At 47.5% G+C, this 26,844-nt stretch overlaps 1 protein-coding gene and 1 pseudogene across 1 annotated transcript; one reads left to right on the plus strand and one right to left on the minus strand.

Annotated features, from left to right (window-relative positions):
• The first annotated feature begins 5,867 nt into the window (after window positions 1–5,867).
• LOC123171132 (uncharacterized) lies at window positions 5,868–9,566 on the plus strand (annotated as a pseudogene).
• Window positions 9,567–18,669: 9,103 nt separating this feature from the next.
• LOC123165232 (uncharacterized) lies at window positions 18,670–20,372 on the minus strand. The gene has a single exon (XM_044582865.1). It carries the CDS (start codon window positions 20,146–20,148, stop codon window positions 19,129–19,131), a length of 1,020 nt encoding a protein of 339 aa, XP_044438800.1. The 5' UTR covers window positions 20,149–20,372; the 3' UTR covers window positions 18,670–19,128.
• Window positions 20,373–26,844: the final 6,472 nt, after the last annotated feature.

Genomic DNA, 26,844 nt, shown 5'->3' on the forward strand with positions numbered 1-26,844 from the left:
TGGCTTTCGCCGCTCCGGCCACTCACCGTGGCCTCGCCACTGCCGCCGGAGGCGGCCAACCTCCGTCTCAGCGGGCGGGCGCCCGTTGCGCCATACGAGCGGCGCCCGACGCCCGCTACCGCCCGAACCGCTATGGCCCCTCTGGGCCACAGACAAGTGGGGCCCAGCCCCCAAAACATTTTTATAAAATAAAAGAAAATGAAATAAAAATGAATTAATAAAATTAATAATTAATTAATTAAGTTAATTAAACAATAATTAGATTAGCTAAATCCTAATTAAACTAAATAGAGTATGATAGGTGGGTCCCATACGTCAGTTTGACCCAGTCAACCCCCTGTTGACTGCTGACGTCATGATGACGTCAGCATACACTATTCTGGATAATGTTGATTTAAAATAATTAAATAAATTCTAAAAATGATTAAATATTTTAAAATTAATATAAAATAAACCGTACCTCGGATGGAAAAACTTTGTACATGAAAGTTGCTCAGAACGACGAGACGAATCCGGATAAGCAGCCCGTTCGTCCGCCACACATCCCTAACCTATCGAACTCGCAACTTTCCCCCTACGGTTCATCTGTCCGAAAACGCGAAACACCGGGAATACTTTCCCGGATGTTTCCCCTTCACCGGTATCGCCTACTACTGCGTTAGGTGACCCCTAGCACTGCGTATTGCCATGTTATGCTTTGTGTTGCTTTGATTGCTCTATTATTTATTGTGTTCCCCCTTTGTTACTTCTTTTCGGTAGACCCCGAGACTGCCGGTGACCCCCCAGTTCGACTACGGTGTTGACGGCACGTCCTTCTTGCCAGAGCAACCAGACAAGCCCCCCCCTTGATCACCAGATATCGCCTATTCCTTCTCTATATTGCTTGCATTAGAGTAGTGTAGCATGTTACTGCTTTCAGTTAATCCTATTCTGATGCATAGCCTGTCATTGTTGCTAAAGTTGTTACCCATACCTGCTATCCTACTGCCTAGTATAGGATGCTAGTGTTCCATCAGTGGCCCTACACTCTTGTCCGTCTGCCATGCTATACTACTGGGTCGTGATCACTCGGGAGGTGATCACGGGCATATGCTATATACTTTATACTGTTACATTACTTATGATACTGTTCGGAGATGGGGCTGAAGGGGCAGGTGGCTCCATCCCGGTAGAGGTGGGCCTGGGTTCCCGACGGCCCCCGACTGTTACTTTGTGGCGGAGCGACAGGGCAGGTTGAGACCACCTAGGAGAGAGGTGGGCCTGGCCCTGGTCGGCGTTCATGGATACTTAACACGCTTAACGAGATCTTGGTATTTGATCTGAGTCTGGCCACTGGCCTATACGCACTAACCAACTACGCGGGAACAGTTATGGGAACTCGACCTCGTGGTATCAGCCGGAGCCTTACAGAGCGGCGCGCGCCCGATTGGACCGTAAGCCTGTGCTTGTATTAAGGGGGCTAGGTCTGCTTCCGGCCGCCCTCGCAATGTGCAGGTGTGCAATGGGCGATGGGCCCAGACCCCTGCGCCATAGGATTTAGACCGGCGTGCTGACCTCTCTGTTGAGCCTAGGTGGGGCTGCGACGTGTTGATCTTGGCATGACCCAGGAAAGTGTGTCCAGCCAAATGGGATCGAGCGTGTTGGGAGATGTGGTGCACCCCTGCAGGGAAGTTTATCTATTTGAATAGCCGTGTCCCTCGGTGACAGGACGACCCGGAGTTGTACCTTGACCTTATGACAACTAGAACCGGATACTTAATAAAACACACCCTTTCAAGTGCCAGATATAACCCAGTGATCGCTCTCTAACAGGGCAACGAGGAGAGGATCGCTGGGTAGGTTTATGCTATGTGATGCTACTTGGTGAACTTACCATCTATTCTCTTCTACATGCTGCAAGATGGAGGCTGCCAGAAGTGTAGTCTTTGACAGGACTAGCTATCCCCCTCTTATTCTGGCATTCTGCAGTTCAGTCCATCGATATTGCCCCTTTACACAGATACCCATGCATATGTAGTGCAGATCCTTGCTTGCGAGTACTTTGGATGAGTACTCACGGTTGCTTTTCTCCCTCTTTTCCCCCTTTCCATTCTACCTCGTTGTCGCAACCAGATGCTGGAGCCCAGGAGCTTGACGCCACCGTCGACGACGACTCCTACTACACCGGAGGTGCCTACTTCTATGTGCAGTCTGCTGACGACGACCAGGAGTAGTTTAGGAGGATCCCAGGCAGGAGGCCTGCGTCTCTTTCGATATGTATCCCAGTTTGTGCTAGCCATCTTATGGCAACTTGTTTAACTTATGTCTGTACCCAGATATTGTTGCTTCCGCTGACTCGTCTATGATCGAGCACTTGTATTCGAGCCCTCGAGGCCCCTGGCTTGTATTATGATGCTTGTATGACTTATTTTATTTTTAGAGTTGTGTTGTGATATCTTCCCGTGAGTTCCTGATCTTGATCGTACACGTTTGCCTGTATGATTAGTGTACGATTGAATCGGGGGCGTCACAAGTTGGTATCAGAGCCGACTGCCTGTAGGAATCCCCCTTTCCAACTCCTTGGCCGAAGTCGAGTCTAGTCATTCATTTTTTTTACTAACATGGCTGTGCGGCTTACGGGCCCATGTCGTCATTGGGTGGTATTAGGATCTTTTACTCCTCGTCTATACTCTGGGACTCTAATCTCTCTTCTATTCAGGTTAAATGATTTTACTAGCGCCGACTCTAGGTTCTCGTAACTACTTTCACCCAGAGAGCCCCTTACTCCAGATGATTACTTGGTCCACCGAAGGATTTCGAAGAAACTCTCCGATGTTCTCTCAAGACTTTGAGCCTGTTGCTTTCGCAATTCCCTACCACCGAAATATCCCTATGGATAATTACATACACTTGCCGTTCTTACTTTTATTCCCAGTTGATCTTGTTATAACAAGATACCCTGAAATCCCCTCTATTGTTCCGAGAATATTTTGTGCCTACTGCCTTGCAGTTCCTTGCCACCTGAATACCCCTACGGATAATTTCTCGCCCTTATCGAGTATCCGCTCATCCCCAGTTGTTCATGTGTTTCACAATTGTCTTCGAAATACTATTCGATCCTCCAAAATTCCTCAGTAGCTTATTGGTCTGCAATACTTGTCTGCTTGCATTATGGATGCTTTCCATATGTCTGGCAATATTCGTTAGTATCCTTAGACACCGTGATTTTGATCCTATTGATTCAACATGAGTGCGAATGCACGCAATCATCAGTTGATCCTTTTAAATTATCTTTCCGGCTCAGACTGAGCTGATTCTCAACCAATCCAATTGCCGTCGATTGTACCCCTAAGGCTATTCAACTTATCCATCCCTAATCAGAACATTGCTTCTGATCCCTTTATTTGAAAATCATAATTCCTTTGCATTTGAGCTCTGGATTAGTCAGTTGTTTCTATAATACAATGCCTTTGCATTGTTACTTCCTCTGGTTGTGTGCCGATGCTCACATCAGCTCTGTTATGGACCGGCAGATCCTTTAATGGATTTTATCCGACAGTGTCCTTCATATCCAATAACCTTATGAGCCTTCCCTCGGATACATAATGCCTTTTGTAAATTGTATCCTCTACTTTCTCAACCTTGCTCTGCTTTCGAGCTGGTGATATTTACTCTTGAAGCTTGTGGTATATGTTTCTAAGATACCCTGATGGGTTGAACCTATGCCTTTTCTAAACCGTGTGAACCCGAAAGTTTTCACTAGTCGTACTCTTCTGGTGCTTCGCTAGATAAAATTTCAACACTACAACTTCTTCGAAAATGTGAAATGAATGAAAGGTTATGCATTCCCATGGACCCGATGTGGAACTTATCATAAAAGCTTCTTGTAATAATAACTATTTCCTTGATATGATATCATCTGGTATCTATGTATTGATCCTTTGCAATCGCGGTCCCGACCACATTTTCTCCTTGATTCCATTTCTCAGACAAGTTAAAGCACTTGTCTTCTGTTGATCGATACATCTTTGCAACCTTTGTTTTGATCTTCCTCGAGTATTAACCTCTGGTATCTCGAGAACTGTGTTGCTTCCTGCGAGTCTTCATCTAGTATTGCTTCTCACCGATCTCAGATTTCCCCCAGGTTCTGAGTTATTAGTCACTCGAGAACACCGATAAGTGAATCGATTCCGCACTCTGATTCAGTAACTCTAAGTAATTCTCGTTGCTTACGAGTTTAATAATCCTTCAAGTCATTTCCAAGCCTTATCGGCTATATCATTATCGTGCAAACTTTTAACTGTGCTACCTGGTCCTTCTTCTCAGAGCACAATTTTCGATGATGAGCTAATCTTACGTTGATTTTCCTCGTCTTATCGTTTGACCTCGAACAACAAACTTGGCCCCGAGTTTGTGTCGTATTTGTGGCTCCAATAATCTTTTGCTGCATTAGTCCTTTTGCTTGATGCAGTCGCTGATCAATTGCTTCTTCGTGGATCCTCTCGACAACAAATTGTCGTGATCATCATCAACATTTTGACTCCTTCCAGGATATCAATGGAATTCTTGATGATAAGTGCCATCCTTGTTCCTTGGTAATTTGAGTTACCATCGACAACATCCTTACCTTCCCTCCATCACAAACTTGATCATGTTATGGAGCTCCTTGCTAACCAGCTTATGTTATGTTCTACCTTGGAGTATTACCATCTTTTATGTCAAGGATATTGTGAGAATTGCTCCACCTCTTGAGAATTCTTGATACAGGTGATACTTCTTGCCATATTCGTTCATTCCTTGGTCCCCGTGTTGTTTCTAACCGGAAAACCAACAATTAAACTATGATGTGCGACTTCAAAACTTTTAGCAACCCTATTGCTTTGAAGTTAATGGTCGATAGTTTCATTCTAAGTCTATTGCTTATTGAATCATAATTCAAACATTGATCGTGCTACCTAGTCCAGATTTCCGGGTGCACCCTTCTATCATTGTTAAAGTGTGTATGTTTTCCTCAAGCATATGTCATTATATCATTGATCTGACTAATGATATCTCCTTGTTCACATAATTGTGGAAATCCATCTTTTTGGAAATCTCAATGAATTGTCGCTGAGTCAATCAGCCACCTCCTCACCTCCTTAATTTAATGCTGAACTCTTGTTTCGGAACTCGCTTCCATAGTTCATTTCCCGAGAATCTTCGATGTCATCTCATCAATTTGTGTCGCGCCTTTTCTCCTCGGGCATCATGAGTTTGAGGTATCCTAATACCAATCTGATCTGAATCTTGGTCAGAAATGATGGTTGGAACATAATTCCAAGAGTTATAATATTGGTCTTTATATAACCCGGTAAGATGATGTCATGCCTAGCACACCTGGCCGGATGACCTATTGATACAGTATCTTCTTTACCAAGGTTAGCCATTCTTTCATGAGAAAATTGTTAGACTTATTCTATAAATTGTTCCTGACGAATCTCTACTCCTAATGAACGACTTGATGAATTTATTTTCGCTGGGTTTTTTTCGTCTCTCCTCCCACCTCCCAATTTCGTCGGTTTTTTTCGTCTCCTCCCTCGCTCCACCCCATCCCAGGCAGGCAAAAAACCCCACCCCCGCACAAAAAACGCTCCTGTCGATCCCATCCTTCGTTGCCGCGATCTCCGATCTCCCTCGCAGTCCACCAGACCCGCGCCGCCGCCTCTTCTCCCGCCCCCATCACCTCCTCGGCCTCTCCGCCGCCCCCTCCGCACGACGCCACTGCCACCACCTTCGCGGTGGCTCCCCAGACGCCGCCGCAGCCGCAGATCCCAGGGGCGTCGCCACCGCCACCGCGGATCCACACACGCCATCGCCGCCGCGTATCCCCACGGACGCCACAGATCCCCATGGACAACATTGACGCCGCCGCCGCCGCCGATCCCCACGTACGCCCCAGACGCCGCCGACCAGTGCAAAGCGTGGTCGCGTTCTCTGCACGGCCATACGGACCATCGCTTTGCCTGAGGTCGCCTGTCATGGCTGCCACGGGCGTCGGCGGGAACGGCTCTCTGATGGCACCTAAGGACTCCACAGGTGATTTGCTATACTGCTTCGTGAGTTGTTGTCCGCTGATCTTGTGCAGGCCTTGGAGGAGTATTTGCCAGACATTCTAGGGATGGCAAAGGATGGTAACTCAACTCTTTGATCTGTACACCTCGACCTCGTGCTTGATCCATATCTTGTTCACACCATTCATTTGTTTAATTATTTGATTTGAAGGGACTCAGTTGGAAGACAAGATATAGTTTGCATGGATGAATCAAGAAGATGATGCAGAGGTATAGTCAATCTTTGTTTGTTGCATGGATAAACCTGAAGATTAACATGTCTCTGTGTTGCCAGGAGACGGCACTGCCCAGCGCCTGGTACGAGGTGCCGTCGGTGCTGCACATGATGGCAATGCTCCGTTTATCACGAGCAAATTCTCTGCTCCTGCCAAAGACGTCTCTTGAAGGATACCATGCCAAAGTATCTGAAGGCTAATTCCCACTGCGACTGAATCAAACAAGTAGTATATGTTTCAATCTTTCTGAATGTCTTTACTCTTGTACTTTCCACTTTTCAGAGAACAAATGCGCTTCTATCGAGATATTCCTTAAGGCGGCCGGGCACCTGGAGTGCGCTATGCAGCATGTTCTTCCTAGGATGTCGTCCTAAAAGAGGTGCTGATCTTGCCACTTGCCCTAGCCAGCCCGGCATGATGAGCAATGCTCCAAGCTTCCATTTTTCTTCAGTTATTGTTCAGTAAGGACTGAGTACTGACTTCCATTGTGTAGGAAAGGTTTTCCTGTGGACCTGTCTGAAGGGGTCCTGAAAGCTACCTGCATGCAAGCACTTGGTCAGGTAACAATAATGCTTTTTTCTTGTTATTATCTGATAGTAACTACCTAGAGAGTCAGACAGAGGTCACATGATTCATCATGCATGGTGCAAGAAAGATAGCATGCAGTTGAGATGTCGGCTTCTCGGTTAGTTCATCGATTATGCTATCTATGTCTGTGCTTGTTTGCCAGGCAATTGATATTCGACTTGGGTTGGCAATTGACAGTCCAAAGGCTACCCTAGCTGTCAAAAGGAGTCTGGCATGTGAGATGGTCAAGTGCTGGCAGCAGGTAGGCATCATCATTGATTCATTTCTATCGATTTCTGGTTATTTTGCGTCTTCTATTTGGATAATGATATTTGTATATATGTCAGAGTTCTGCTTATGCTTGAAAATGCCAGGTATATGTACTGTTCATCTCCGCATGAAGCATAATATAATTTCATAAACAAATAAAACATAGAAAAAATATAATCTATCCCAGTTTTAAAATATGTACAATCATGATGGTTTCATCCGCAGGCACATGAAAGCATCGCGGACATACCTCTGCTCGACGGCTGGGGCGAAAAGCACAGGCTCTTTGTAAAGTGGAAGCACATGGAAGCAAAAGTACATATGCAGGCTTTGATGATATCTCTGAACTCTGAAATGATTAAATGACTGAATTTTGGTCACTAAGTAAAAAAGTAATAATATGATGCAGGCTGCGGCGTATTACTACCATGTGCTTATTCTTGACGAAAGCAACACTGAGAAGTCTCAACGAGCGGCCGTAGCGGCACTGCAGTCCGCGGAGGAGTCCCTGAGGGAGAGCAGAGCCGTCTGTGAGGCCTTCCACTCTGCATCCCCTTGTCGAGTTGACGGGGAGCACGAGATGGTGCTCCCACTGCAAGAGAGGGAGCCATGCAAATAGTCAGTTGTGGGCTTGTGGCGCTGGTCGCGACCGCCGCATCACCAACCAACCATGATCGTCCAGGCTGTGGCATGGGGGTTGTGCTTGCTGATGGTGATCCCTCCATCATGATGATAAGGCGACTCCCCAACCCCGATGATAAGGCTTCATCCATTCAATTTTGACTTTGTAGACAACTAGCTTTTGGTAAGTGCAGCATGCTCAAGTTTACTTTGTAGCTATTTTCGTGTTCTGCATTTTAGTGGTACAAGATTGCGTTGCTAATTGATAGACTGTCACGTAAGGGAAAAGAATGCACATGTTGTGGAAATTGAAATCTAGAATAATCTAGCTTGAGTCCACTGGATGCGAGATAGAGATAGATGATTTGCCTTGTTAACTACTAAATATGCATGCCCTGTTGCAACACACGAGGTATTAACTAGCCCGACGCTCGGTGGGAGGGGTGGTGGGAGGTGAGTCAAAAACGGTGAACAAAAGCACCACACACAATCGCCAAAAAAACACCACACGCCCCTCCAAATCCCTAGCCTCACCCGTCTCTGACAAGAGCCGGGTACAGGGTAGCCACCACCGCCTCCAACAATCCCAATCTCTGATAAGATCCGGGTATAGGGTAGCCGCCGGGTACAAGAGAGCCGTCTCTATCGCCGGGGACAAGGACACATGTGTAAACCGCCGATGCATCAGGTCCTTCGATCTCTCCCCTGCTCGTCACTCCTCACTGTTCGCCCCGCACGGCTCTGCCTCCACGCGGGGATTCGCTCTATGGTGTCCATGAGAGGCGGCTGCAGGCGCCATGGTGCCGATCCGGTCATTGTTGGTATTCAAGTTACCACATGACTTGTCTGTTTTTATTTCTTATTAGGTACCTGAACCTGATCAGATGAAGTTGCATGCTCATAGTATTCCAGTCTATGTTCTTTGTCAAGAGCTACTTAAAATTTTCTTTAGGAATCCGAGCATCGCTGATAGAATTCCAGTCTACCTTCTTTGTCGAAAGCTACTTCAAATTTTCTCTAGAAATCCGAGCATCGATGAGAAGGTTTTCTGAGAATTTTTGTTTCTTGTTCAATAAAATTATATGCATAGATTAGTGATTTATTCATTTTCCTTTTCAACAGAGTGATTCAAGGATTCGAGGCGAGTTTTACTCTACGTGTATTTCTTTTAAGGACATAGATGAGGCGGATAAAGCCTTTGATGAACTAGACGGCCAAGAGACTAAGGTACGCCTGAGTTCATAGCTTGGGAGTGTCTAAAAATTTCTCAACTACTCTGATGTTCCATAAAATGTAAGTTTACTGAAAAAGGAAGGAGCTACCATCCCGGTTTGATTGCGTTCATCCTGGACTAACTATACAACAGTTTCATGCCTTTATTTCTCCACAAGGTTATGAATTATTTCTTCCGTACTCTTATGATCTTGTGTTCAAGTACGTAATCTTTACTATTGTGTAATAACTTCTGAATTTAACTGTACCTAAAAGAATATGCTTTTTGGTTTTGAAGGGGGCAACAACTACATGTTATGCCTGGGCTCAACCATATCAGCTGAAGGGAGTGACAAGCAAGTACTTTGTTGACAATGAGGAGAAGACGAGCAATATGGTAAAGAGTGATTCCTTGGTGAAGCAACTTCATGAATTCATTGAAGTGGTTGATATCGTAATTTTCACGTCTTGTTTTTTTGTTCTAGAATAGATAATCATGTATACACAATAGAGAGAAAATCTTTATATATTCTTTGCATCCTTCCTATTGGTGATGAGAAAATATACCACTGTAAATTTGAGTGGTGTGACCTATCAACTTCCCTTTATTTTACATTGCAGTATTTTGGTTTTGATGCCCTGAGGGTACACAAGGTTTACCATTTAGTTGCGTTCAACACTAAAAAATGATATACCATGTTTGTCCTACATATACTAAATCATCAATGTGCACAAGACTATTTGAGTTCCATTTTAAACTAGAAGGCCACGATAGATATCTTGAATTTTATTTTCTTTATGTAAAATAATATCAAGGTTTTTTGAATTTTGTATTCAGTGGGAGGGAGGGAGGGATGCCTCTTAAAGTCCTGATTGTTATGGAGCTGTGGCTGGCCGATTTACATGAAATTAATTCCCTCAGTTGTGGTGGCAAATATAATACACATAATCAATATTGTTATGCACTAGCGTGTGTGTGTGAAATAGATGGATATGGTCCCGTACCCAATAAGATGGATGTGTGTGTTAGAGAGAGAGAGGGGGAGGAAGAGAGTGTGTGTGAGGATTTGATGGTAAAAAAGGTCGCCAATGTCACTTGATATATATGAGAATATTAAATGTAATATTAACATGATTAATATTGAACTCTTAAAGTTAATGTAGCCCCGTTGCAACGTTCTTCTAGTCCTTGGAGTATCCAAGTCTGACCTTTGCTTGAAGACCATGTCAAATGCTATCTCGAAGCATGTCTGTAGTATTTCGATCTTCAATAAGAACATTTGAAGCACCATGCTAAATTTTCTTTATCAATTATCTAAACACCGTTGTATGGCTAATATCATGAGATTCCCCCCTTACCTAATTGATTTTCTACTTTGTATCCTGTCATGGATATCATGTTCTGTTTGTCCTTGGAAAGGATATACCCCTGAAATATGTGTTTAAACACATTTTCTTTCCATTGTTCTGTTTAATCTGATAATCATATTTTCCTTTCCATTGGTTGATTTAATGTTTCTTGTGATCTATATGATCTAAGTAGTAATATTCTCCTGCTTATGTAAACACCCCGGTGTATAATTCTGTCAGCAAGGCCCTATTGCTATTGTTGATGATATTCCGGTAGCCACCGATGGATGAGAACTTTGCCCAATGGTCCGCCTTGTTCAACAAGTAGGAAAATGGTTCTCTTCGTCCCTCGCCCTTGGTACCGACATTGTTGCCGACATAACTGACAGGCTACCCTCTGACATGCCTTGCTTACATGATTGTGCAAGACGTCACTGCCTTTCCTAATTTTAACCCACATGGTGGGCCCATAACCCACAGTTCCACAGGATCGAAACCTGACTCACCTGTACACCTCTTGTTCCCAAGGTTGTTCCTCGCGCGTGGCCTCGTAAGTAATTCACGAGCCACCTTTGGAGAGACCATCAATTCTGGTATTAGACACAATACTTATTCCCGTTGCCTTGAACCCCTTTCACACACTGTTTCAGGCAACGAACGATTGTCTATCTGCTCGAAACTTCACATGATACCTCCTTACTTTGCTCTCGATATTTTCTTAAGTTTAAATTCGAGAGTTACTTCCGCCATCTTCCTCGATGTTATCGACCAGATAGTCGACCTTGCAGAGGTCAATACTCCCGGAATGCCCACCCTTTATTCTTTCCGTAAGTACGATGAAGATCCCGAAGAAAGGATGTGTACTACATGATGATGACCTGAAGCAGAGAAATGAAGACATCAACATAATGGATCGACCGCTTCGAGAAGAGCCGCCAAGACCGAGAAGATCCGTTAGAATTTCGTAACCAGACTTTTCCCCCTTACTCTACCTCTTAAATTTCGGACGAGATTTCTTGTAGTGGAGGAGAATTGTGACGCCCAGATAATTAAGCTACAGTGATCCCCCGCTAATGATGCCGTGTCACCTCGGTTACTGTTGATAAACTCTAGATAATTCAAAACGGAAACAAATTCAAAATTTAATTAAAGGCAAACAACAAAAGTTTTCAAATATTAAAACTAAAATGTTCTGCATGTGACACATAATCCCCAGGTAATGTTGGTGGAGAAACCACATTTTTATTAAATAATTCAATGCAGTAATGTAATTAAAATAGTAGCTAAAACATTTAATTAAATGCCTTTTATAAATTATAATTATTTAAACATTTTATTTAGGGGCCAAACTTTTAAGGCAGTGAGTTATTTAGAGACCTTAATTTAGGAACTATTGTCCTATTTTACAAAACTAAAAGTAAAATAAAACAGAATAAAAGAAAATAGGAAAAAGAAAAGAAAAAACAAACAAGAAAATTAAAAGGAGAAGGAACCCCCCTGCCGGGCCACGGCCCAGCTGGCCGACTAGGCTGGCCCACCCCCACTCCCCCGGCCTACACATACCCCCTCCACTACCCGAAACCCTATCCCACTCGCTCCCACTTCTCCCCCCACGTCGCCCTCTCCTTCCCCTTGATCTGGATCGAGATCGGGGGCTCGATCCAACCGCGCCGCCGTACGCCGCCGCCTCGTCCTCGTTCGCCGGCGCCCGGAGCTTCCCCGCCGGACTGCCTCCTCCTCCTCACCGGCCTGCATCCTCTTCGCCGCACTGTCCCCATCTCCCCACCTCGACCCCCGCTGCCCCCGTCCCTACGAATCGCAGTGAGGCCCCGCCTCCCTCCGCTTCCCCCCGCTCACCGTGCTCACCTCCCCTTGCCCGCGATGGTCGGCGCCCCGCGCACCCTTGCACGCGCTCGGGCGCGCGAGCCCATGTCCCTGGAACCCCGTGTGTCGCCGCTGCTCCCCTCCTCGCGCTTGCTCGCGCCCCTCGCGCGCGCTTGCGCCGTCTGCAGCCGTCGTTGCCCTTCCCCATCCCCGCTGCAGCTACGCCTCTGCCTCCGCTACAGCGCAGACGTCGCCCTGCCACAGACCTCCGGCGGCCGCCCTCGCATCGCCGCGGCCGCACCGCGCCCCGCCGTCGCTTGCCCTCGCCCCGCGGAGTCTCTGCCTGCGCTGCAGTCGCCCCGCGCCGCGACGCACCTCCCGCACCGCCGGAGCTCTCGTCTCCGGCCCCCTGTCGCCTCCCCCTGCGGCTGCCGCCGGCACCACCGCCGCAGCCACCTCGCTCGCCTCCGTCCCTGGCTTTCGCCGCTCCGGCCACTCGCCGTGGCCTCGCCACTGCCGCCGGAGGCGGCCAACCTCCGTCTCAGCGGGCGGGCGCCCGTTGCGCCATACGGGCGGCGCCCGACGCCCGCTACCGCCCGAACCGCTATGGCCCCTCTGGGCCACAGACAAGTGGGGCCCAGCCCCCAAAACGTTTTTTATAAAATAAAAGAAAATGAAATAAAAATTAATTAATAAAATTAATAATTAATTAATTAAGTTAATTAATCATGTTTAAATTAATCTAATTAACTAGTTAGTTTAATTAAACAATAATTAGATTAGCTAAATCCTAATTAAACTAAACAAAGTATGACAGGTGGGTCCCACACATCAGTTTGACCCAGTCAACCCCCTGTTGACTGCTGACGTCATGATGACGTCAGCATACACTATTCTGGATAATGTTGATTTAAAATAATTAAATAAATTCTAAAAATGATTAAATCTTTTAAAATTAATATAAAATAAACCGTACCTCGGATGGAAAAACTTTGTACATGAAAGTTGCTCAGAACGACGAGACGAATCCGGATACGCAGCCCGTTCGTCCGCCACACATCCCTAACCTATCGAACTCGCAGCTTTCCCCCTCCGGTTCATTTGTCCGAAAACGCGAAACACCGGGAATACTTTCCCGGATGTTTCCCCCCCTTCACCGGTATCACCTACTACTGCGTTAGGTCACCCTAGCACTGCGTATTGCCATGTTATGCTTTGTGTTGCTTTGATTGCTCTATTATTTATTGTGTTCCCCCTCCGTTACTTCTTTCCGGTAGACCCCGAGACTGCCGGCGACCCCCAGTTCGACTACGGTGTTGATGACACGTCCTTCTTGCCAGAGCAACCAGGCAAGCCCCCCCCTTGATCACCAGATATCGCCTATTCCTTCTCTATATTGCTTGCATTAGAGTAGTGTAGCATGTTACTACTTTCGGTTAATCCTATTCTGATGCATAGCCTGTCATTGTTGCTACAGTTGTTACCCATACCTGCTATCCTACTGCCTAGTATAGGATGCTAGTGTTCCATCAGTGGCCCTACACTCTTGTCCGTCTGCCATGCTATACTACTGGGTCATGATCACTCGGGAGGTGATCACGGGCATATGCTATATACTTTATACTGTTACATTACTTATGATACTGTTCGAAGATGGGGGCTGAAGGGGCAGGTGGCTCCATCCCGGTAGAGGTGGGCCTGGGTTCCCGACAGCCCCTGACTGTTACTTTGTGGCGGAGCGACAAGGCAGGTTGAGACCACCTAGGAGAGAGGTGGGCCTGACCCTGGTCGGCGTTCGCGGATACTTAACACGCTTAACGAGATCTTGGTATTTGATCTGAGTCTGGCCACTGGTCTATACGCACTAACCAACTACGCGGGAACAGTTATGGGCACTCGACCTCGTGGTATCAGCCGAAGCCTTCGTGACGTCAGCGACTGAGCGGCGCGCGCCGGATTGGACCGTAAGCCTACGCTTGTATTAAGGGGGCTAGGTCTGCTTCCGGCCGCCCTCGCAACGTGCAGGTGTGCAATGGGCGATGGGCCCAGACCCCTGCGCCATAGGATTTAGACCGGCGTGCTGACCTCTCTGTTGAGCCTAGGTGGGGCTGCGACGTGTTGATCTTCCGAGGCCGAGCATGACCCAGGAAAGTGTGTCCGGCCAAATGGGATCGAGCGTGTTGGGAAATGTGGTGCACCACTGCAGGGAAGTTTATCTATTCGAATAGCCGTGTCCCTCGGTAACAGGACGACCCGGAGTTGTACCTTGACCTTATGACAACTAGAACCGGATACTTAATAAAACACACCCTTTCAAGTGCCAGATATAACCCAGTGATCACTCTATAATAGGGCAACGAGGAGAGGATCGCTGGGTAGGTTTATGCTATGCGATGCTACTTGGTGAACTTACCATCTATTCTCTTCTATATGCTGCAAGATGGAGGCTGCCAGAAGCGTAGTCTTTGACAGACTAGCTATCCCCCTCTTATTCTGGCATTCTGCAGTTCAGTCCATCGATATTGCCCCTTTACACAGATACCCATGCATATGTAGTGTAGATCCTTGCTTGCGAGTACTTTGGATGAGTACTCACGGTTGCTTTTCTCCCTCTTTTCCCCCTTTCCATTCTACCTGGTTGTCGCAACCAGATGCTGGAGCCCAGGAGCTTGACGCCACCGTCGACGACGACTCCTACTACACCGGAGGTGCCTACTTCTATGTGCAGGCCGCTGACGACGACCAGGAGTAGTTTAGGAGGATCCCAGGCAGGAGGCCTGCGCCTCTTTCGATCTGTATCCCAGTTTGTGCTAGCCATCTTATGTCAACTTGTTTAACTTATGTTTGTACCCAGATATTGTTGCTTCCGCTGACTCGTCTATGATCGAGCACTTGTATTCGAGCCCTCTGGCTTGTATTATCATGCTTGTATGACTTATTTTATTTTTAGAGTTGTGTTGTGATATCTTTCCGTGAGTCCCTGATCTTGATCATACACGTTTGCGTGTACGATTGAATCGGGGGCGTCACAACTATTTTCCCTTGATTGTTCTTGTATGCTTGTGGACCTCATGTTGCTATGCTAGTAGATGTGTGACCTAGGTTTGTTTGAGTGATTTCTCTTGCTGTTCTTGTTGATTTCCCCTTTTCCCCTCCAAGACGGGCAATGGCAATCTCGGGATTCATAGGACAGAGCACAAGCGAGGAATAAGCTCCCGACGTCTCTGAAACCCACTTTTGCCTCGCTTCCTTCTCCTCCACTCATATTTGCATTTTGCAAAAACTATCTCACCCGTTAAGAGAGACCTGAAGGGTTGGAGTATCACCAAAGAGCTAACTATGGACAGGGGTGCGTGGAAGCTTGCTATCCATGTGCCAGAGCCATGAGTTGGTTGCGAGATCTTATGGGTTTCACCTCTAGCCTACCCCAACTTGTTTGGGACTAAAGACTTTGTTGTTGTTGTTGTTGTTGTTGTTGTTGTTGTTTATCTCATCCGTTCCTCTTTCCTGCTCTGCGAATGACTTACTATAGGTGGTAGTAGTATCATGTTTGCTCCATGTCAACTTTTATAGCAGTTTGGTTGGATGCACATGTGCTAAGTGTTTCGCTAGCTGAAGGCTACTGATTCAACATCATGACCATGAGCAGCGAACATGTGGCTTCCCTCTGTGGATCACTCATCTCATATCTTGTAGAGTTATGGTGCTTTATGGAGCTTCAGCACTAGTAAGCAACAAAAGGGGCACATACCAGCTTATAAAGTTGCTACTCTTTAGAGCAACTCCAATGAGGCGACCCATTTCGTCCGCCCGCGTTCGTTTGAATCGGCGCGGACAAAAGTGAAGGCCCAACGCGCTGACCCAAACTCAAATCGTGTCCGCCTGGCGTCCGCGCCGACCCATTTCCGGCCCAAAATTGCGCCTGGAATGCGTCGGCGCAGACGCGAAGCGGACGCGCCGCGCGTCTCCTCGCTGTCCGCCGCGTCCCCACCTGGCGGCCACCCAACCGCCACCGGTCGTCTTATTTATGACGACCACCGACATCGGGCCCACGTGCCAGCCAGTGGAAGCGTCCTTTTTTAACCACGCGTGCAGCGGGGTCGGCCTCATCCACTTCTCCCGTCCACATCTGCCCCCCCCACCACTCCCTTTGCTTCTTCGTCGGCGACCGCAAACCCTAGCCATGGGCCTCTTCGGCAGCAGCAATGGCAAGGGCAAGGGCACCCCCGGCGCCTCGTCCTCCCGTGCTCCCCTTCCCCCTCGTCCTCCTCCGGCGGCGACGCGTTTCCGCCCTGGCCGCCGGCGCCTGCACATCCCGATGCACCAAGCGCGGTGGCACTGGGAGTACAGGTGGCCATTGCCGTACCCCGATGTCACGCTGCCGCATCGTTGGCATCTGGATCCGCAGCGGATCCCGGTGCCGGCGGTTCCTCGTACCCAGCGGGCGCACGACGACGAGGTGCGCAGGCGCCGCGCGCAGCTCATGCCGGAGCAGCGTCGGCTGCCAGAGTACGCCGCCGACTCCCCCAACTGGGAGGCTTGGTTCGCCCTCGAACACGAGGAGCAACGGCGCTCGGGTGTCGACGCCGTCCCGCCGCCGTTTCCATCGCCGGCCCCGTAGGTAGAGCCGGAGGACATGGAGGCGGAGGCGGAGTACCAAGCCGCCCTCGAGGAGGCCCTGCAGCATGCGCTGGAGGCTAGCCGCCTCGAGAAGGACGCGCACTGGGATGGGCTGGAGCAAGCCCTTGCCCTGTCGGCAGCGGGGGACTCTGTCCACACCCCGCTCTTCGTGCCGCCGCCGCCCGTCCAGCCCAACCAGAGCCCGAGCCGGAGCCGACGCGTAAGCGCTCCCAGCCTCCACCGACTTGGCCAGAGGAGGCCTACTCGTGGACGGGCCAGTACCGCGAGTGGGTGAACGCGCCTCCCGTCCACTTCGCCGCGACGCCGGAGGAGGAGGCGGCCCACCTCGAGCGATGGAAGGAGCACTGGCTCTGCCAGGAGCAGGCCGACGGCGAGAAGCAGATGCGCTACGACGCCATGCTCCAACGCGACGCGGAGGCGCTCCGGCTCGAGGAGGAGGAGGAGCGCGCGCGACAGCGGCGGTGCCAGGATCAAAATCTTGTGATGTCAAGCTTTACTAATGAATTTTTTTAGATCATAAAAAGGAACAAAAAACATCATACTTTATTAAAAACAAACATATTTCTATGATAGTAGTTTTTTGTGATTATGTATACTTTGATATGCTGTGAGTATCAATAGGAGTCTGTTCTTCCCCATTTTCAGGTGATTGTTGTGAGGAATTTGCAACATTTGACGTGGACTGCCAGTTCCTTACAAATTTATCCATTTACCAAACCAAAGACCTGACAAAATAAATATATTGCTAAGAAAAACGGAATATGTCATTCTTATTCTTAATAAAACAATCTCTTGCTTCCTGAAACCTAATATTATTATTATTTTGAACTTTCCTGAAACCTAATATTGCTAGTGAGAGAAAAGAAAAATGGAAGAGAGAGAAGAGTATTGCAGCGTTGGCAGATAAATAAAACTTACAAATAGAAGTGGAGGGCCTCGTCCTGATGTTGGATAGGATAGTGTGGTGACTAGTACAGCAGTACTGATCAATTGATTCTGGCACACTATGCGTGTGCAACCGCGGGTGCGTCACTAACAGCTCGCCGGATGGCCGGAGGTGGCCGTGCCTGACGCCTCACGTGCAGAGTCCAGGCCAAAGATCTGAAGACGCTGCGCCGTGGCGGCTGTCCATGGTCTTGCGTTAGTATGGGAAGTTGAAGGAGATCACGTAATTTGGGGATCAACGGAGGCAAGGGATTTTGGACTTCTGTTATGGCCCAGTAGAATAACAGTATAGATGGGCCTGTCCAGACCTGGGGTCAACTAGGTACGAAAATCCTGTGTAGTCAAGCGACTACGCAGCTATAACGTCAAGCGACTACGCAGATATAACGTGGCTTCGCCACTGGCGCGCGACTTGCCGCAATGCCGCCACCCCAGCAGACGCCGGAGGAGCCTGCCCTGGCAGCGTACCAGGCGGCGTTCGGGTGGGCTGGCCCTGCTCCGGTCTTCATCGACCTCACCGACGACGGCGACGGCAAGGGCAAGAGCAAGGCCGACGATGTCTAGGGCAGCGTGCCAGGCGGCAACAGGCGGGCGCATACTTTTATTATTGTTTATTAGATTTAGGTGGACTTTGGCCAGCGTTTGACCGGCCACTTTATGTTTAATTATGTTTATTGCGTGCAACTTATTTTTTTTTCACGGCGGCACATTTGGGTCGGCCTCCCCGTTGGGCGGTCAAGCCGACCCATTTTAAAATTCGAACGCGCACGTCCGCCTGGCCGACCCAAACGAACAACAAAAAGCGGACAAAGCGCGCGTCCGTTTGGGTCGCCCCGTCGGAGTTGCTCTTAGGCAATCCAACTGTCATTTGCATGGCAAAATGAATACTCAAAGGCATGCTTAATTACTCAGATAGTGTAAAGACCAAAACCCAGTAAACTCTCCAGATAGTGTAATCTCAATTCATCTCATAGCCTGGGAGCTACTAGTTACTACATTCAGCTCACTCATAATCACAAGGAAGTGCAATTAATTAATTGCAGAATCTCAAACGATTGATCTACTATCCATAATTAACACAACATGTCCTCATTCATTTCGGTGTACGCACAAGCGATCAAGCTAGCATTTACTAGTAGTAGTGTAGTACCAATCCCATCCCTCCATTACAAATTACTACAAGCAACATCCAACTGTTCCTCGTGTCATAGCAAAGCTGAGTATAATTACTGAGAAACTGCTGATCAAATGATCCTACTTCTCTTCAGCTTCCTTCCATCTCATTTTGTTTTGGGTAAATGACCAGCAATGGAATTGTGATTCCTGTGTGACTAGACTAGTAGTGGTATTACAGAGAGGAGAGCAAACAGAAGCAGGTCGATCTTTGGGAGGGGTCAGACCTCGTCGCCGAAGTGCTGCATCTGCACGTCGCTGGCCTTGAGCGGGACGTAGTCGCCGAGGTAGACCTCGAGGTGGTCGGAGATGTTGCTCTTGTCGATGCTCTCGTGGTGGTAGCTCTTGCACACCAGGTACACCACCGTCTGCACCACCAGCGCCACCATGACGACCGAGCACAGCGCAGCCAGGATGACGAGGCCAAGGAGCAGCCTCCCTCCCGCGCCGAGACCGTGGCGCGCGCCCTGGACGATCCAGGCGCGGAAGGCGAACTCCACGACGACGAAGACGATGTTGAGCGTGACGAAGATGATCACGACGGTCCAGAGCTTCCCCTGGATGAGCGCCTTGCTCTTGCGCATGGCCTGGAACCCCTTGTAGTCCTCGAGCACCGAGACGACGCTGGCGAGGTGCCAGACGACGCTGAGGTAGACGAGCCCGACTAGGTAGGCGACGATGACGACGAAGGCGAGGAGCCCGGCGAGGGTGGAGCCATTGTCGACGGCGACGAGGAGCGCGATGAAGACGACGGCGAAGACGAAGTGGTAGGCGAAGAGCAGCGCGAAGGCGGAGAGGAAGGTGGCCGCGAGGCGGCGCCAGACGCGGGGCACGACGGAGAGCACCCGCGGGAAGGTGAGCGCGTCGTGCTTGGCGGAGTAGACGGAGGCGACGGAGAAGACGGCGGCGGCGGTGGAGAGGAGCGAGAAGAGGAGGAGCGCGAGGAGGTAGGCGGCCTTGAAGAGGACGAGGGCGGCCCAGTCGGCGCCGAGCCGCTGGAGGATCCGCTGCTGGGAGGCGGTCCCGGGGGCGGAGGACTCGAGGGCGGAGTCGTCGGAGTCGATGGTGGAGAAGAGGGCGTGGGAGATGGCGATGTGGGCGAGGAAGAGCGCGGAGAGCGGGAGGACGAAGGCGGCGGCGATGCGGGCGTAGAGCGGGCGGTGCGCGCGCAGGATGGCCACCGACTCCCGGTAGATGCCGACGGGGCCCAGGAACTGCAGCTCCTCGGGCTCGCACTCCATGGCGGAGCTGCTGGCGGCGGAGATCCGAGCTGGGGGGAGCTGGTGGGGAGGCCGGCCGCGTGGGGAATTGGGGATTGAGGGCGGAGCTGGCGTGGAGTGGGAGGGGGATTTGGGGATTTTGGATTCTCTTTTTTCGCGTGGGAAGGAAGGGGAAGGCTGGAGAAGAAGCAAGAGCTCGGCGGATTTGGGGATTTTGGGATGGTTGACGTGCGCGACGAGTTGATTGGGTCAAGCTGGGTTGGCTGAGCCTCGTGGCGAAGCAAGCGACCCGTCACCCGTCACACGCTTGCAGTCGCGGAAACCGACCGACAGACCGACGGATGAAGCGGGGCGACGCGTGTTCCTTGCTTCCGCGAAATGACGGGTTTTTCTCTTCTTCTTCTTTTTCCTTTTGAGCGAAAAATGTGATCGTTGACTGCCCCATCTCCGACCGCCGTGGGCTAGGGCAAAGTTACCGTTCATTATGGGCCTGGCTCACCAGTACTACGCCAATACCCCTGAAAAAAACAGTACTAGGCCAATTTAATAGACGAGCGCCGCACATGAGTGGTACAAGCAATGAAAATTCCCTTTCTAAAAAAAAATGAAAATTCCAAAAAGAAAAACAAGCGCATGAGGGTATAGTACTCCTTCCGGTCCTTTTTAGTCTGCATATAAATTTTGTCCGAAGTCAAAGTATCTCTACTTGACAAAACTTATAGAAAAAATATCAACATTCACAATGTTAAATTAATATTGTTAGATTCATCATGAAATGTAGTTTCACAGTATATATGCTAGGCATTGTAGATGCCGATATTTTTTAATATAAATTTGGTCAAACTTGACACAAATCTAGTACGAGGAGTAAAAAGGACCGGAGGGTAAGAGATAGTGTCAAGAACTCACCGCGGGTTTATAATGAATCTTTGAGCGGCCATTATTTGGGGGTGCCAACTAATGTGGGTCACTCGAAGAACGGGACGTTCAAGTATTTGAGAGTCCGGGTATGGGAAAGGATAAGAGGATGGATGGAGAAACTCCTATCAACAGTTGGTAAAGAGGTTTTGATAAAATAAAGGACACGTGCCATCCTAGTCTATTCGATGTGAGAATGTCACTTCTATTATTCGACAATCTTGATGGGGTAGCAAGCAAGGGAGGAGGAAGCCGAGTTGGGTAGCATGGTACTTCATGACTAGAACGAAAATTTTGGGAGGATTGGGGACAGTATACTTCAAGGGCTGTTCTTTATTGAAGGCTGAGCTAGACGTGCACCCTTCTCAAATTTGGCGTGCGGTTCCTGATGGCCGTGATATTTTGGCTCAATGCATAATTCGAAGAATTGGTGATGGGGAGACCACCAACATATGGGGCCACTGAAGGAAATATGCCATAGAGGCAATAATAAAGTTGTTATTTTATATTTTCTTATATCATGATAAATGTTTATTATTCATGCTAGAATTGTATTAACCGGAAACTTGATACATGTGTGGATACATAGACAAAACACAGTGTCCCTAGTAAGCCTCTACTAGGCTAGCTCGTTAATCAAAGATGGTTAAGTGTCATAACCATAGACATGTGTTGTCATTTGATGAATGGGGTCACGTCATTATGAGAATGATGTGATGGACAAGACCCATCTGTTAGCTTAGCATATTGATCGTTCAGTTTTATTGCTATTGTTTTCTTCATGTCAAATACATATTCCTTCGACTATGAGATTATGCAATTCCCGGATACCGGAGGAATACCTTGTGTGCTATCAAACGTCACAACGTAACTGGGTGATTATAAAGATGCTCTACAGGTATCTCCGAAGGTGATTGTTGGGTTGGCATAGATCAAGATTAGGATTTGTCACTCCGAGTATCGGAGAGGTATCTCTGGACCCTCTCGGTAATGCACATCATAAGAAGCCTTGCAAGCAATGTGACTAATGAGTTAGTTGCGGGATGATGTATTACGGAACGAGTAAAGAGACTTGCCGGTAACGAGATTGAACTAGGTATGAAGGTACCGACGATCGAATCTCGGGCAAGTAACATACCGATGACAAAGGGAATAACGTATGTTGTCATTACGGTTTGACCGATAAAGATCTTCGTAGAATATGTAGGAACCAATATGAGCATCCAGGTTCCGCTCTTGGTTATTGACCGAAGAGGTGTCTCGGTCATGTCTACATAGTTCTCGAACCCGTAGGGTCCGCACGCTTAACGTTCGATGACGATTTTGTATTATATGAGTTATGTGATTTGGTGACCGAATGTTGTTCTCTAACATTCCAAAATTCTAAATTTTGGAATGTTATATTAAATAAATAGTTTTGATTGATTGTTTGTTTGATTGTGTGAAATTTGAGGTAGCCCTGCTCGACTCCGCCGTCCCCGATCCTCGCCGACTCCACCCGCGTGACCGTCGTCGACGTCCACATCTCCTGGAGCAGCCGCCGCTGCCGGAGGACCGCTGGAGCAGCCAGACGCATCGGGCCAGAGCGCCACCGCCGTCGCCACCTCGCCGGAACCGCCCTTCCTCCGCTGTAAGCCACCGCCGCCGTCCGATCTGTATTTGACGCCCTAGATTAGAACCGCCAACAGTTAGGTTTTTCTTTGTTTAGGCCGATTTATTTATGGTTTAGTTACGGGTTAGATCGAACCGGTTCGCCGGTTTCTTTTTATTAAACGAGCGTGCATGTTTTTGTTAAGTTTCGGCCGAGCGCGATGTAGGTACAGATCACCCACTGTTTAGCCCAATAGCAGCCTAACGTGTAGCACTTGTCCGTTTTTGTTTTGTTTGTGTATTTTCGTTTCTGTTTTTAAAAACAGAAAAGTTTTAATCTTAGATATTCAATATCTTTTATGTTTTAGATCCAAATTGAGTGATTCTTTTTGCATTGTGTCACAAATTTGTTCAAGTTTCTGTTTGTGTACTTAGTTTTCAAATTTGTGTAGTTTAAATTTGAATTATCTCAAATATTCTTCAAACATTGTTTTGGGTCTAGTTTGAGTTTTATAAAATATTTTTGATTGATTCTTTTTGCTACTGTTTTGTTATTGTTTTGTCAATCCAGTAGCATGTACTGATTTTTTTAGTTTATTTTAAATTAGGGTTTTAGGCAAAATGGTATTGTTTTAGTTCTAGTTTTGTTTTAATCTTTTCTTTATAGTTTTAATTGTTTTTAAACTATTTTTTTGTCACTTTTGACAAATTTAGTTTTGCTTATGTTATAAAAAAGTTGACAATTCTATTCTTATTTTAAAAAATTATTTTCTTTAGTTTTGTATGAAAACTTGTATAGGTCCTAGTTAGAGTTTCATAGTAGCTTTTTATTTGCTTCTTTTTGCAAATAATTTTTTATGAAAAATATTTTATGTTAACTTAGTTGCTTTATATTTTCTTTTCTATTAATTTATTAGTTTAGTGTTTTTTCTTTGTTGTGACAAAACTATATTAGTTGTTTGTAGTAAAGTCTTACAATGTCCATAGTAGTTTTTCATTGTAGTTTTATTTGAGGGTTCTTTGGAATTTGTTTGAGTTTTATTATTGAGTTTCCTTGTTGTTTTGATTGTTATTTTGAGTGCTAGAATGATTGCTTATGTGAATATCATGTTTATTATTATAGATTTCATCGGAGAGTTGCGTATAGTCTTATCAAGTTTCTGAGATCGTTATTATCTTCATCAACTTACCCGACAAGTTCACTTTGACCATGTTTTTCATACCTATGTTTTATTTGCATGTAGTAGCACTCCTTTCAACCATCCCTCCAGTAGTGATATTGAATCCTTGTAGTTGAGTAGTATGCATGAGGTAGGAACCCATCTCCTTATTACAAAGCCCAGGACGTTATTTATTTTAATGCTACGCTATAGTAGACGGGGTTGGTATGAGTGTTCGAGAGTGGTGTGAGAAATGGAGGACTCTACGTCGATGACGACAACTTCATGATGGCATCTGCAAGGACTGCATCTTCAGGGCCTCAAGACTTCAAGACTCGAGACAAGAATTCAATACACACTACTGGGTGAAGGACGGATTTGATGGGCACCCTGAAGCAATTAGTGGATGGCCGGGATGCATGGAGAAGCGCCATGGCATCTTGCGGAAAGCTTCACCCAGACTCAAAGAGACGGAAGAATACTTCATGCCCGGAAGCTTACCTGTGCAACCGCAAGTCACTATGGGCTCTAGCTTGGTTGACCCTAGTGGTGACTCTGGCTGGGACGGTGCTAGCAGATGTAGAACTACTGTAGGATTGGATGAGCACCGGACAGTGGTCAGGGGAACTCTTCGGAAGACCATGTTTCGGTCGTCTTGTTCTCAAACACCCTGAAGTGCGAGAACGTAAAAGGAGGGATCGAATCTTGCGGGTAAAGTGTACAAACCTCTGTAGAGGGTTAAAAACTAATCGATTAGCCATGCCCCCGGTTACGGACAATTTGAGCCTCTGGACTTGGATCTATCTCGGAACTCTCAACACCAGATCGAAAACTTAATTGTGGGCAACTTATGATGATATGGGCTATGAGACATCGGTTGGCAGAACCATGTCATGTATAGGTATATGTTTTGTAGTAGTGAATTCTAGGACATTCCTTTGTTATAGGGAAAATAAAACCATCTTTTACGCAAAAACTCAGACACAGAGCCACAAAGCCATATTGCATATAGTATACTTTATCGTCTGTTTTTTACAGTGATTTTGCCGGTACATTCAATGTACTGACCTACACGGCTGCAACGTATCATGTTGCAGGCTTATTTCTACGACGAGTGAGTTTTGTTGTTGGGCTACGGTCTACACTCAACCTGCCGATGGCGTTGATGGGACTCCACACCCGATCGATTGTTTCCGCTGAGACTTACGAGGTATATACAGTTTTACGTTATTTATACATGTGATTGCACTTTGATATATACATTGATGTACTGTGTGTGCCAGCATACTGATGCAGGGATGGCACAGATACACAAAGGCTTGGTCATTTGAGGCCGGGTTGCTACATGCTCGGAGTCCCGGATGAGATCACGGACATGACGAGGAGTCTGTAAATGGTCGAGAGGTAAAGATTCATATATAGGATGATAGTATTCGGACACCGGAAGTGTTCTGGGGGTACCGGGTACATATCGGGTCACCGGAATGGGTTCCAGGCAACCCCCGACGAGCTATATGGGCCTAATGGGCCAAGAGTTGGATAGACCATCCCCAAAAGGGGCTGGTGTGCGCCCCCTATATGATGAATAGGAGGAGAAGGAAAGGAAGGAAAGGGGAGGATTCGGCCTCCCCCTTTCCTTCCCCTCCCCCTCTCTTTCCTCCCCCCCGATGGATATGGAAGGGGAGGCCGACTTGGAGGAGGCGCCCAAGTAGGATTACTCCTACTTGGGGCACCCCTTGGAGCCCCTCTCCCTCTCCCACCTATATATATGTGGGGGGCACCGCTAGAACAGACATCAATTATTCCTAGTCGTGTGCGACGCCCCCCTCCACCGTTTACTCCTCCGGTCATATTGTCGTATTGCTTAGGCGAAGCCCTGCGCGGATCACTTCACCATCACCGTCACCACGCCGTCGTGCTGACGAAACTCTCCCTCGACACTTTGCTGGATCAAGAGTTCGAGGGACGTCATCGAGCTAAACGTGTGCAGAACTTGGAGGTGTCGTACGTTCGGTACTTGATCGGTTGAATCGAGACGACGTTCGACTACATCAACCGCGTTAAGTAAACGCTTCCGCTTTTGGTCTACGAGGGTACGTGGACACACTCTTCCCCTCTCGTTGCTATGCATCTCCTAGATAGATCTTGCGTGATCGTAGGAAAAAATTTGAAATTGCATGCTACGTTCCCAAACAGTGGCATCCGAGCCAGGTCTATGCGTAGATGATATGCACGAGTATAACACAAAGAGTTGTGGGCGATGATAGTCATACTTCTTACCACCAACGTCTTATTTTGATTCGGCGGTATTGTTGGATGAAGCGGCCCGGACCAACCTTACATGACCACGTTTCTTGAGACCTGTTCCACCGGCAGACATGCAACTTGTTTTGCATAAAGGTGGCTGGCGGGTGTTTGTTTCTCCAACTTTAGTTGAATCGAATTTGACTACGACTGGTCCTTGTTGAAGTTTAAAACAACAAACTTGACGAAACATCGTTGTGGTTTTGATGCGTAGGTAAGAACGGTTCTTACTAGAAGCCCGTAGCAGCCACGTAAAACTTGTAACAACAAAGTAGAGGACGTCTAACTTGTTTTTGCAGGGCGTGTTGTGATGTGATATGGTCAAGATATGATGTGATATACGTTATTGTATGAGATGATCATGTTTTGTAAAAGTTACCGGCAACTGGCAGGAGCCTTATGGTTGTCGCTTTATTGTATGAAATGCAATCGCCATGTAATTGCTTTACTTTATCACTATGCATTAGTGATAGTTGTAGACGCAATAGTTGGCGAGACGACAACGATGCTACGATGGAGATAAAGGTGTCAAGCCGGTGACGATGGAGATCATGACGGTGCTTTGGAGATGGAGATCAAAGGCACAAGATGATGATGGCCATATCATGTCACATATTTTGGTTGCATGTGATGTTTATCTTTTATGCATCTTATTTTGCTTAGTACGGCGGTAGCATTATAAGATGATCCCTCACTAAAATTTCAAGGTATAAGTGTTCTCCCTGAGTATGCACCGTTGTGACAG

The sequence above is a fragment of the Triticum aestivum genome, chromosome 7D (assembly GCF_018294505.1).
Source record: "Triticum aestivum cultivar Chinese Spring chromosome 7D, IWGSC CS RefSeq v2.1, whole genome shotgun sequence".
NCBI lineage: Eukaryota > Viridiplantae > Streptophyta > Magnoliopsida > Poales > Poaceae > Triticum > Triticum aestivum.